The sequence below is a fragment of the Diospyros lotus genome, chromosome 1 (genome assembly GCF_014633365.1).
Source record: "Diospyros lotus cultivar Yz01 chromosome 1, ASM1463336v1, whole genome shotgun sequence".
NCBI classification, from domain to species: Eukaryota; Viridiplantae; Streptophyta; class Magnoliopsida; order Ericales; family Ebenaceae; genus Diospyros; species Diospyros lotus.
Genome location: NC_068338.1, coordinates 51,876,627 through 51,890,038, shown reverse-complemented (window position 1 = coordinate 51,890,038; position 13,412 = coordinate 51,876,627). Strand labels below are relative to the sequence as shown.

Here is a 13,412-nt window from a genome sequence, read left to right as displayed (position 1 = left end):
TTGACTACGTTTTTACTGTTTTCGTGAACAATTATCTTCATCTGGTATTGACTTAGGCATCGAAGGTTATCACGAATGAGAATTTCTGCGAGCCTTTAAACTCATTTTCGAGTCTCAATGGGGCAACATCATTGAGGAGAGATCCTTGCGGTGAGGTCATAAAGCGAATATCCTTATAGCAAAAATCCTTGTGGTGATATCCTCGAGGCAAACATCCTAGAAGCGAGACCCTTGAGGCAAAATCCTTGTGCGCGAGATCCTTAAGGTGAATATCCTTGAGGAATGACCCTTGAAGTAAATATCCTTGTGCGCGAGATCCTTGAGGCGAACACCCTTGAGGTGAGATCTTTAAGGCGAATATCCTTGAGGTAACATCATTGAGGCGAAATCCTTAAGGTGAACATCCTTACGGCAAAATCCTTGCAGCGAGATCCTTAAGACGAATATCCTTGAGACAAACATCATCGCGGCTAGATCTTTAAGGCGAAAATCCTTGAGACAACATTCTTAAGGCGAGACCCTTGTTGTGGGATCCTTAAAGTGAACATTCTTGCGGCGAAATCCTAGAGGTAAACTTCCTTGTGACAATTTTTCTTATAGCAACCTTGTTTCACTATACACCAAGCTCAAGTGCTTACAACAATGGATTCCACATCATAAAATTTAATTATTGTATTTTTGGCAACAATAATTTGGTGACGTCTGTGGAAAAATGAAAAAAAAAAAAACAAATTGTGAATTATTACTAATATCAAACATGAGAAATAATTGTCGAACTCACTCTCAATGTGGGGAGTCTCACCCACCATCACGAGATAGCCAACGTCTAACAGAAGCACGCTTGCCTCCACAAGGCTCTCATCAACAAAGAAGTATGTAGCCAACTCCCCTGGATCCTCAACAATAGGTGGATAACCAACTACTGCCCCTAGCCTTCCGTCATCTGTTTGAAATTAATTAGCATAGGCATCCTGAACAACTAGACACTTCATAGCAGGCTCCTCCCACAGTTCTTTGGGAAGCTTATGAAGCTTTACAACAACAACATACGAAAGGAATGTGGGGCATTATGAGACATGGTGGGGATCCTCTAAAATATGAATCCCCGTATAATGTTACTTGCAACACTGGCAAGATTTGTGCCAGAAATTGTTCCACAAATGATGGCCCAGCCAAGAGATGATGAACTTAGTTTCTATATATAAAGAAGCTACACCCGACATAGTCTCGATCATTTCCACACCAAGAAAATCAGTTAAAGCCTCTACCACCAGGACGAGCATGAGAATAGAGTTATCAAAGAGGCAAGCAAAGTCCCACTAGAGGTTCCACCCCAAGGAATACAAAAGTTGACAATCACACCACGACAAATATACGGGATGCTATGAAAATGGTGGTAGAAGAATGTTAGAGCAGAAGAAGTTGGTCCTAGTTGAGAATGAGAGTCAAGAAGGAAGTCCGATTTTACTGAAAGTGTATTGGAAAAATCACTACCGAGGAAATTCAAATGCCTCAGATTCCTTTCAATGACGACAAAGATAATCTTGATGATCACATCCAAAACTACGAATCTCTAATGATGCTCCATGGAAGTAGATGACGAGATTATGTGTCGGGCATTTACATTGACCTTGTTAGGACGCGCTTGGACTTGGTTCAATAGTCTATCAGAAGCATCCATCTCCTCATTTGAGTAATTGCTAACAGAATTCATCAAAGCCTTCATAATTAATAGTCGGAAGAGAAAGAATGAGACGTATCTCCTCAGTATCTGACAGAGGGCAAGGAAACCCTCGCTAATTTGTGGACAGATTTTGCAACGCCACACTGAAATTTTGTGACTTGCCAGTGGAAATGGCGGTATCAATAATGTTACAAGGAACATGTCTAACTTCCTTGCAGGATGCACTATCTCTAGAATCGCCAAACTCCTTGGCAGATCTATTCGTTAGGGAAAATAAATACATACTCCATGCGTAGGTCATGCAAACTGTGAGGATGGATGAGAATAGAGAGGGAAAGAGAAAAGAGCAAGACATTGAAGAGGATTCTAAATAATGTTAGAAGAAGGTCATAAGGCCATATGTAGTCGCACCCTAATTCAATTATTACGCCCGACTTCTCCAGCCAAAATCAGTCATACTAGCTGTAGTGGCCCACTACCGGATAGTCCCGCTAGCATAGGATATCCGAAAGGAGGTCATCACAAGTGTGATATAGAACAATAACATACAACACCATAATACTATCCTTAGATAAACTTAACGGAAGCTAACATAAAGGTTTACAACATCTTAGACCATAGTCTAAACAAAATGAAATACAAGGGCACTAACAAATTTTACAACATAAAATTTCCTCACACTTGCCCTCATCACAAATGCTAACATAGACCATCTAATTTGGAAGGTCTCTGTACACTTCTAACCCTGGGCTTTAGCCCTACTGGGCTCGCCCTCAACCACTGCCCTACTTGTACCTGGAATGACATGAGAGTAAACAAGGTGAGCCACAAGGCTCAGCAAGTGTATTTATAAAGCATGGAGATATAGAATCAAAGGCAGGGATAATCAAGATAGAATAAACAACTCTATGAGGAGATATTAGTATAACGCGACTCATAAGTTCTCGGTTTACATTAATTTCCCATGCCGTGATTATTACATATATTATGCACTCGTTCCCATGCTTATGCATATGCACCAATAGTAGGGAATTTTTCTGCATAATTCTCAAGGCTCTCACGGCCTATATATATATATATCCATTCATGAATATATATGCATCATGAAAATACATCAACAAATGATAACAATTTGAGCCACGCCTTCTGGGTTGATGGCCATCTCACCCGCGTCAAGCGCTCATAGGATATCCTTTCTCATCCACGGACTTAGCCGTCGCGCAAAATAATAGGTGCGCAAATCAGTATAATCATGCATCACATATGCATATCCCCATTTCATGTCAATCCTCAATGATTAAGAAAAATCTCGAATCATGCTTAACATGCACAATTACATAAATTAAAGTGTGCACTATCTTATGATCACAGGGTAAATTTTAATACATTTATTGACTCATACTTATAGAAATGCCCAAACCAATATTTACGGTATATTTTTACCCCAATAATAATCGCAAGGAATCAAAATTTATACATGCAAGAAACACTAAATCTTGCATGACACTAGACCCTAATGAATAAATGTCATTCCTTAAGAAATGTAGGGTGACACAAAACCCTATTTAGATTTTTGCAATGTTCAACAAGAAAACGAATTAATATTGCAAGATTTATCGAAATAAGGAAAATAAAACCCTTTTATCCAACAATAAGGGTTATCAAGAATAATTCAAAAAAACAATGGAAGAACTATACAAAAATCATAATTTTAAACGTAGGAAGGATAGACTACATAGGAAGAGTTGAATAACAACATATTTCAGAAATTTTCAGATTTCAAGCATATTTTCAAAAATCCAATCTGGGCTCAATATTTGGTCAATTACCACAAACGATATACCAAATCAAAGCCTAATGAGTCTAGTTTCTGGAACATCAACTGGATTTGAAATCGGAAATAATCACAAGGAGATATTCCACAAAAACCGAAACAAGGCAGAATTTGTAACAGTAATTTACAGAATTCTACATAGAATTCAACAAGGTTGTTATGGGTACAAATCATAACCAAAAATTTCAAATCTTATACTGAATCGAAGCCCATGAAGTCTATTTTATAGAAAAAATAAATGGATCACAATTTGGATATAACCACAGAGCATTATACCCCCAAAACCGAAGCAAGAACAGATTATTCAAAAATAGAGCAGAAAATTTCCAGATTCTGGGCAAGAATTTACAAGGATACTGTAGGCTCAAAACACATCCAAAAATTATAAAAAATTTACCAAATGAAGATTATCAAGTCTAGTTTATACAGAAACAAACGGATCTTGAATCGGATATAACCACAGAGAGTTATACCCTAAAGAGTACAACAAGGTCAGTTTACTCGAAAGCAGTAAAATTTTCAGATCTTAGCAGGGATTTACAAGGCTGTAACATGATCAAATCTTAGTCAAAAAATTCGATTCTTGTGTCTAAAATGAATCTTAAGATGTCTAGTTTACAACCCAACAAACGGATCTCAATTTGGATATAAACACAAGGAGTTATAAACCAAAGAACATAACATGGTCAGTGAATCCGAGAATAAGAATTTAAGAGCAACAACTTAAAAATGAAGGAAACAAGCCTTCTAAGATGGAAACAAGGTTGAAGAACTTGCATTAAAAGATAATCAAGAGAAGAAGAACTTACACAATCATAAGAAGAAGAAGAAGAAGATCTTGCGTATGAAACAAGAAGGAAGGGAACTTGCCTTAGATGGTTGCAAAATCCAAAGAGATGAAGACACCATTCAAATTGGAAATTCTCCACTTGAAGCTCTAATGAAGAAGAACAATGGAGGAAGAAGAGACAATCGGGAGATGGAGAAGAAGAAGGGAACAAGAAAGTAAGAAGAAGAAAAGGAGGGAAAAAATGTGGGAGACTTGTCTCCTAACTCATTTCAATCCATCTCCCTTTTAATTTTCTCTAATTTGCCCTTCATACTAACACACACAATTCACATATCTCTTACCCATTTTGGTCATTTTACCATTTTCTTAATCTTTTTTCTTTTTAATTAAGATACCATTCTCTATGCCCATGGCCCAAGCCCAAGTCAAAATATATAGCCCAAGCCCAAGTCAAAATATATGGTCCAATCCAATTAAGGCCCAATGGACTTTTCTTGAGTTTTGGGTTCAACCCAATTCATTTACACTTAAGATTTTATTATTTATCAATGGTCTAATTCAAATAAGGCCCAAACCCATTTAGCCCACAACTTTGAGATTTTTTCACATCAAATATTATTTTCATTAATTTACCCCCATTACCAACTCATATAATATTCTTAACAATTAATTAATAAATGCAACAACTCTAATGTGCAAACTAAAATACCCATAACACCTAGACCCACTAACGGGTCGTTACACTAGCAGCCATAGAAAAAAACTTCTTTGCGACAACTTTTCTTATGGCAAGCTTATTTCACTATACACCACACTCAAGTGCCTACAATAGTGGGTCCCACATCATAAAATTTAATTATTGCATTTTTGACATCAACAACCTCTAAGCTTCTCATGGACATAAACGTTTTTTTTTTCTTCATATTTTTTAATATTATAAAATGACTTTAAAACATTTTCAAAATTATAAATATGACCCAAAAACATTTTTTGTGTGTGTGTTTCTTTGCGTTTTGGTACACGAAACGTTTCAAAAATGTTGAAACGACATTCACAAGATATTTTCGTGTATCATAGGATTTTATAGATGTGTCGTTAAGTAAAATAAATTTAAATGGAATTACTAAAGGAAAATACTATTTTAGATATGTGGTGATTCTTTGTGTTAATATTTATATTAATTAATATAATATAAAATATTATCATAAATATTAAACTTCAAAATAACATTTTCATTTTACTAAAATGACTTAAACTTATAGCTTTCTAAATGGGTCATTGGCTTAGCGGTTTAATTGTTTATAAGCTTCAATTTAAATGTTATATAGATTATTTAGTTACAAGTTTATTAAAAATTAAAAAATTTAAAAACTATTTTAACAACGTTTTAGAAACTCCCTCAACTTTTCTCAAAATGTTGTTACCTGCTTATTCGTTGATCAAGTAATTTACGATTTTACCCTTAAATAATAATCATATTTCCAACCTTATCTCTCTCATTCATTTCTCTGTCTTTTCTTTGTCGCCATTTCTGTTTATGGCCTCCGCCGTCATCGCCTCCATCTCTTTCATGATGGTTGCGCGTTTGCAGCTCCATCCCTATTGTCGTGCATTTGTCCTCCATCTGTTGCCTTCTTTTTCGTCTGTCATCGTCACCTTGTTCTCGGTTTGTCACCATTGCCATGCCTTTCATCATTCACCTTTGTTGCTGTTGGCATGCCATTTGCTTGTCTTTTTTCTCTCTATTTTTTTCTATTGAATTTTAAATTATAATTTATTTTTATTAAAAATAGATATTTTTATAAATTTTATTTAGTAATATGTTAATTTTAGTCTTTTTATTAAATTTTGATAATTTATTATTTTTTTAAAATAAAATATATAATAATATAAATGACAGATTAAAACACATACATTTAAATACGTTACGTTACGAGATTAAAAATTGATCAACTTTAAAATTTTACACACTTTTCAAGCAGGAGGCCCATCCTAAAAAACGGTAAGCCAAACAGTCCCTAAATCTGATCCAGTCATTGCCCAACTTTATCCGTTGGTATTTTATCTCCATTCGCGCCCCTGCTTCAACGAAATCGATCGATCGAGAAGCCGCGATGATGCTCGCAACACCTAATTGCTTCATTTTAACATGTTCTTGGATTCCAGACAAATCGGCCAATTTATCGGGTCGTTTCAATTTGAATTTAGAGAAAAAGACGGCGACGATTCGAATGTTTGGGCGTTGTAAAGCGACTCTGATTACCAATTCGGAGTCTTTTGAAGTCGGAAGGCTTATTGGTAGCTATGGCTTCATGAATGTCACCAGGTACTGATTTGTACCCTCCGCTAGTTAGACCTTGATTCTCAAGCTATTTTCTTCTAAATATTCGTCAAATTTCATTAGTTTACTATGAGTTGGTCTTATACGATATCTGATAAATCTCAAGAAAAGTAATGGTCAGTGTTTTACTAAATCGAGAGGTTGAAATAGTCCGAGAAGCATCAGTTGTCGAGGTTTATAATTTTATTAAAACAATCTATATATATGCTCATCAATTACGTATAATTGCCCCTTTAAATTTGTAGGGTTTTTTAGAAGCGAAGGAGTATGGTAAATTCCCAATATTTGCACGAATACTTTATTTCCTATTGAGTGGTGGCGATTTTTTATCTTGTTTTTTATGAGGTCTTGGTTACTTTCAACTATCAGAATGTAATCAGTCAGGTTACGGATTTGGCGGCAAATCTTCACGCTGCATTTAGTTAAAAGCATAATTGTTTTAGGTATATTTGCGATCGGGTGTGCATTGTATGTTATTTATTTCTTAGTGATTTGGTCCACAGCCAATTTATCTCATGTTTAATGGATGAAAGCGTATTGCAGTTATTCAGGATTGCAATTGGGTTTGGACATTGAGGATTCATCAGCAGATGTAGGACGCTTAAGAGTTCAAGATGTAGGAGAAGGCAATGTGAAAATCAGGTGGATTTATTAACAGAATATGATCACACGTGATTCCCAAAAAACTATGTTATGAAGCCAATAACAGGCTTCTGATAACACACTCATTCAGTTATAGCCCGCCTATCTTTGTTCTTGTTGTTGATACTATCCATGGCAGTTCTTTTCTAGGCTTTATGAAGGAAGAATAGCTCAGGGTCCACTCAAAGGGACCCCTGTTATTTTTAAGGTGATTATTATTTTTCTTATTGTCATTTCTTTTATTCTATATGTACATTTTGTTTCTCCTGATGATGAAGATAGATCTACTTCAAGCCAATGAATAAAAACAGCTTGTTCATTGCCTACTAAGGGGATATATATAATTTGCCTATTCAATTACGTAACGCTGTGTTTTGCTAATGGACAGTGTTTTTGAAAATTTTCTTCTGGCCTTCATGATATTTTGGTTAAACAATGTCCTCCTTTGTCCATGTGATATAATTTTGTTTTTCTGTGCTTCATTTTCATTGCTCTTATGTGAATTGTTAGTATTTCAAGTTGTGTAACAGGAATGCATTCTGGATTTATTTTTTCTTTATAAAATTTTTATGAAAGAAGTTTGGATGGAAGGGCTGCTGACTTTTCTGGAACAATTTATTTGCTATATACTACGGTATAGCTGACTAAACGAACTATGCATTTCAATGCATTAGTAGGAACTCTCACAGCAGTTTTCTTTTACTTGAGCGTCTACTAAATTGAGTTCTCTAAATTATCTTGTTCCTTGCTGAATGCCATGTTAATGATGAAGGTTTATCCTGGACAACAAATTGGTGGTGTGGAGGCTGATATGATGGCTGCAAACGAGCTAAATGCTCATGCATTCCTTCAAGTAGAATATCACAATTTTGATAAGAGATCTCTAAAATGCTTAAAGCTTTTCTTGTAATTATAATTTCTTCATAAACACTGGTGAGTCATGTTAATAATTTCTTATAATTTATGTTTTCTGCAGAGCAGTTCAAAAATTGTCCCTCAGAATATCCAAACACTTCTTGGTGGGTTTGAGACAAGAACTGGGGAGCAGGTCTGTATTAATCATGTCTATCTTCCACATTTCTTGGTAAAATCCACACTTTTTCCGTAAGATATCTTTTGTACAGTGGCTTGCTCTTCGTAATGATGGGAAATACAGTGCCGCGGACTATGCAAAAGTTACGAGTGAAAAAATGTCTAAGGACCGTGCTCTAGGAGAAAAGAAGTTCTGGAATCCTTTTGAACAGGAGCAATCTATAAAACGTAGAAGATATTTTGTTATTAAGTTGCTTCATGGTGCTTTATGTGGCCTGGCCTTCATGCATGATCATGACAGACTACATCAAAGTCTTGGACCTGCTTCTGTGGTTCTTAAGTATGCCCTCTGAAATTTTCATTTCCTTAACATTGTAGCACTGCAATTTGTTGAGAAATTTTCTGTCTTCACTACATTGAGCATCGTGGTTTTTTTTTTTTTTAACTAATGGCAGCACCATGGTTGAAAAAGATTCTGCTTACCTAGTTCCACGGCTTCGGGATCTTGCCTTTTCAGTTGATATTAGGTATAGCCCTATTCTCTTTTTTCTGTCTACTGCTTAATAAATCAAAAAATGTCTTGTTTAAATAAAGAAGTTCCTCATATACTAGAATCTCAATATGGTAGCCTGCATAAAAACTAATTGTCATAATCATTTAGTAAAAACTTCTCTTCGTTGAATATTAGTGAAGAAAGGAATAATTCTACTCTCATATTCCACTGAATGCAGCCTTTAGAAATATATATATACACGAGATTGGTAACCCTCTTAGGAAATTTACAACAGGGAAAGGAAATATACAATTAGGAAAAAAGAAGAGGAAGAAAAAACAGAACTAGAAATCTCCTAAAAACGGAAATCTGCCAATAACAGGAAGAGACCATGTTTAGTATATCACTCCTAATTTAGGAAACAGAACAGCTAGCAGTCAAAGGCAAAATAGGCGGGATTCCACAATAAGCTCACTGAAAACACAATTTTCCTTTTTGTATGTCTTCTTTACTAATGATTAAAAGAAGGAAAGCAGATCTTTTGCTAGTATCTACATATGAGTTTTTTTCCTTTTAATCTTTGTTTTTGTCCTTCTCCTTTATGTACAATTGTGATAACCAATACAAGACCTATAATACTGAAAGGAAAGCAAATGGCCTTGGGTCCTTTTTGAAATGTACATGCCCTTAAAGCGGCAGGAATGGCTTTGCAAACACTACTATATATAATGTTCTTATGTCCTGGCAGTCTTGCTAATAAGTGCTGATGGACAATTGTTATCTTGTCTTTCTGCATGACACCTTTCGGTTTTGAGTATATAGACATTTCGAAGTGCACTTCCCAAGACAAATTCCAAACATGCTTTAGATGTGTGCTTTAGGTGATCTAGTTGTATTGACAAAGACCTAGAATTTTTGAGAAACATTCTAGCTCCTTGCAGGAATTCACCCCCAACATTCTCTTAAGAAAGAATGTGCCTGTGAAGGTTATGTTGGTCAAGCTCATTAAGAGACTGCTTGAGAAAATGCCAAAGCTGTTTGTTGAAGTCTATACCATTTACACCAGTTGGCTGGTAAAATAAAATCTTCCCCTTACATTTTATATGCCAAAATTAAAACGAAAGATCTTTGAATTGGGGGGGGGGGGGGGGGGGGGGGGGTTGGCACTGATTTCCTTCTTCTTTGGGGTTTGTTTCCTATGTTGATACTATCAGGTATAATGAACTGGTTTGCTCATTGGAAACTTCAATTTTGCACTGTAGTCAAATTTTATGCCAGTTCTAGGTATACTTGAGAAAGAAAACAAAAATAGAGACGTAAATGTAGTTTGCAATAGAGCTTTATGACAACCTTCCCAACGGTTTCTCATGGGATCAGATGTTTATAGGTATTCACAACTAGAGGAAGGTTCAGGAAAGTTCACAGAAGGACTCTGGAGAAGGGCATCTGCGGCTGGTGCATTCACTCCTATGGAGAAAAGAGCATTTGGAATAGCAGATGACATGTGAACTTCCTTTCCTTTTGCTATTTTGAATCTGTAAGCTATTATTTTTACTTGATGTTGTTTCACGTCAACAGATATGAAGCAGGTCTTCTTTTTGCATACTTGGCTTTCATTCCATTTTGTGAGGCAGGAATCTTGGATAGCCTCTCGCTGCAAGTAAGCTAACTCAGTAGATTACGATTTCAAACCTTTTTGCAGTTCATTCATGACTTCCACAGACTTCTTTTTCTTTATGCTTGACAATTCATGCAGATTTTCCACCCATCCTAATTGTTCATATCATGAACTTGCAGAGGCTTTTGGAAAGCACTTTCCGACTTGATCTTGAAGCTGCAAGAGAGTGAGAAATTTTCTCTTAAGTTCTGGAAATTCAATACTGCACCAATTAAAATTACAATCACATATCTATATATACACAAACGTTGAGATATATCTAAGGATGTGAACACACATGCATATACTTCTGAACACCTTTGCTGGATCTAGGGAACTAGAGTCTTATCAGCCATGATGCATTAAATACTGGACTTCATTGCTTAAGGCCGTTTAGATTCCATGGCCTTAGGGAAGTTAAAAGCTACTTTCATTTTGTTACATTGGAAAAAAACTGCTACTAATCCTGGCAGCTTTCCTTGTCACAACATGTATATTATGTTTTTACTAGCTTATATTTGTAATCTCACTTTGCAAACAGAATGACAGTCCATTGATGATAGTGGTATATGTTTATGATAAAACTCAGTAGTGCTCTCTTCATGCCATGTGGCATGAAAATTGTTCATACTTTGACATGTTTCCATACAAGTGCTATGTGAATCTTAGGGGCTGTTGTGAAAAAATGTCTTCTAATTTTCTATAAAGTCTCTAGTTTCATTTTCTATAGAAAATTTGTAAAACACATTTAAATGTTAGAAGTATAGAAAAACAATTTCCAATCTAGAAAGTTGGAACATATACCCAAAAAGAGAGAAGAGGTTTTTTTTTAACTTGTGTTAGAGAAGGAGATGGAGATGGTTCAGAGAAAATTTCCCTGTAGAACTGTGTTTTCCAAATCCAAATCAATAAGGAAAATTTGGAGAGCTCATTTTAAGACTTTTCCAAGTTAAGCTCAGATTTGGAGAACTTCATTTCCCAAATCTCCATTTCTATTTAGATTTTTTTTTTGTTTTTGAACAAGTTTTCTAGTTTTCTATTTTTTGTGAAGTAATTTTCTGAAAAACTGGGATTGTTTTTTACAACCCCTTGAGTTCCATTTTCACTGTTTTATTCTGTTTATGTAATAAGCCAGTGTTGGACGTGTATGGCTAAATCCGCAGTTTCTTTGCAAGAAATTTTATAGTGACACTTTATAATAACATGTATAGTTAATCTGTTCCCATGACCAGCTGCTGTTCTGCTCTGTATCTACCTGATATGCAACTAGAAAGAACTTAGGGGCTCAATAATGAATTGATGTATGATGCTTTTGTGACCCTGCTTAAACAGAAGAGAGATTGTAAATATTCTAGCAGTAGATTTATGCAGGGCCATTTGCTCCATCTTTCCAACTTTATGGAGATTCCTGAAGTCTAGAAAGCATAAGAAGTTGAGATGGTCTGATTGATTACCATTTTGCTTATAGGATCATTAGCGATACCCTGGAATGGTTGAGTTATGCTGGCATGCTCTTCAAGGACATTAAACCGAGCCCCCGTCTCCCCATCCCCTGGAGGGAAAAAAAAAAGAAGAAGATGGAATGAGAAAAGAAATAAGATAGATAAGATCTTATTGTGTTGAGTCACATTGTTCATGGTCACTATACGTCTATATACTGGTCTGGCTCAACAAATTGCTATATTTTATAATTTTTCATACCATGTACACATGATTATCCATCGGAGATAAGATACTAGTTAAGTTGCTCGTGGGCAGGTATTGTATATCAGATGACCGTTTGCTAGAAGCTGTCAAGTTTCTTGACCTTGGCGATGGCGCTGGTTGGGAGTTACTGCAGGTTCAATGACACCCTTGGCCTCACTTTGATCTATTGCTTTACCATCATCGATTTTGAAAAACCAAAAACAAAAACCGGTTTCCCACTGTGTGTGTGTGTGTGTGTGTCTCTCTCTCTCTCTGTGGTCGTTCTCCTGATGAAGAAATGCTGTGTCTGTCTCTTTGTGTAGGCCATGCTAAACCCTGATTACCGTAAACGGCCAATTGCAGAAGCTGTGCTGAACCATCGGTTCATGACTGGCTCCCTTCTTTGAGGTCTCTAGGTTATGCTACACTTGAATACATCATTAGCCGGCTGCTAATGCAGGGATTATATGATTTTTCAAGTCTATGTTTGTCTAATTAGGATAATACCTTCTGGAAACTGTGGGTTTGGAGTTGTAATTTGCAAGTACTTTTGATTGATGATTATAAATTAGTAATTAATCTGTTGTGTTGTAGCTCACAGCCACAGCCATAGCCATACCTGTAGCAAACATTGTCAAGCAGATTTGAAATGAAAATACTAAAACTCATTAACCGTCCAAACTGGTAGCTTCACGATAAAGAAAAATTCACGTGTTTAAAGATGGGAATAACGGTAACTAAGTGTTATGATATGACCAAGCCTATATTTTTGTTGTTTTAAGTATCTTTTAAACTTATATTTTTAAGATAATTTAACTTTTGTACCTTGATTTTTTTTTTTCATGTGGTAAGTTAATTTTTTTATTGTTTTGATTAAATTGTTGGATTTGTATTTTTTAGTCAATTAAAATTTTGTACTTTGACGTAAATAGAATGTAACGCGTGTATTTCGTCATTTCACTTTATGTTTTTTTTGACATATGAAAGTACATAGATTAAATTGATTTGAAAATATAACTTTAGAGTTGTAATCTAAACAACAAAAAATTTGAGTTTTCATACGAATATAAAAATCAAAGTATAAGAGTTAAATTGACTAAAAAATTAAATTAAGGGGTATAATCGAAATAATAAAAAATATGAGTGGCTACACGAAAATAATGTGAAAGTATGAGGACAAAGATATAGATTTAGCGATTAAGAGTTTTCATATTTATTATTTTTAATTAATATATAAATATATATTTATTTTC

The 13,412-nt window shown here is 35.3% G+C and overlaps 1 protein-coding gene across 4 annotated transcripts; it reads left to right on the top strand.

Annotated features, from left to right (window-relative positions):
• The first annotated feature begins 6,307 nt into the window (after positions 1–6,307).
• Positions 6,308–12,757, top strand: LOC127792732 (uncharacterized). Of its 4 annotated transcripts, XR_008021214.1 has the most exons (13): positions 6,308–6,634; positions 7,193–7,291; positions 7,442–7,499; positions 8,064–8,144; positions 8,268–8,339; positions 8,416–8,663; positions 8,779–8,850; positions 10,204–10,320; positions 10,395–10,476; positions 10,614–10,660; positions 11,942–12,133; positions 12,232–12,313; positions 12,483–12,548. XR_008021214.1 is itself a non-coding variant. In XM_052323327.1 (12 exons), exons 1-12 carry the CDS (start codon positions 6,423–6,425, stop codon positions 12,564–12,566), a joined length of 1,254 nt encoding a protein of 417 aa, XP_052179287.1. In that variant the 5' UTR covers positions 6,309–6,422; the 3' UTR covers positions 12,567–12,757. The 4 variants fall into 4 exon arrangements, 2 of the variants coding, with proteins under 2 accessions (XP_052179287.1, XP_052179288.1); XM_052323327.1 differs by lacking the exon at positions 11,942–12,133 and having other exon boundaries at positions 6,309–6,634; positions 12,483–12,757; XR_008021215.1 differs by lacking the exons at positions 11,942–12,133; positions 12,483–12,548 and having other exon boundaries at positions 10,573–10,660; positions 12,232–12,277.
• The last annotated feature ends 655 nt before the right edge of the window (positions 12,758–13,412 follow it).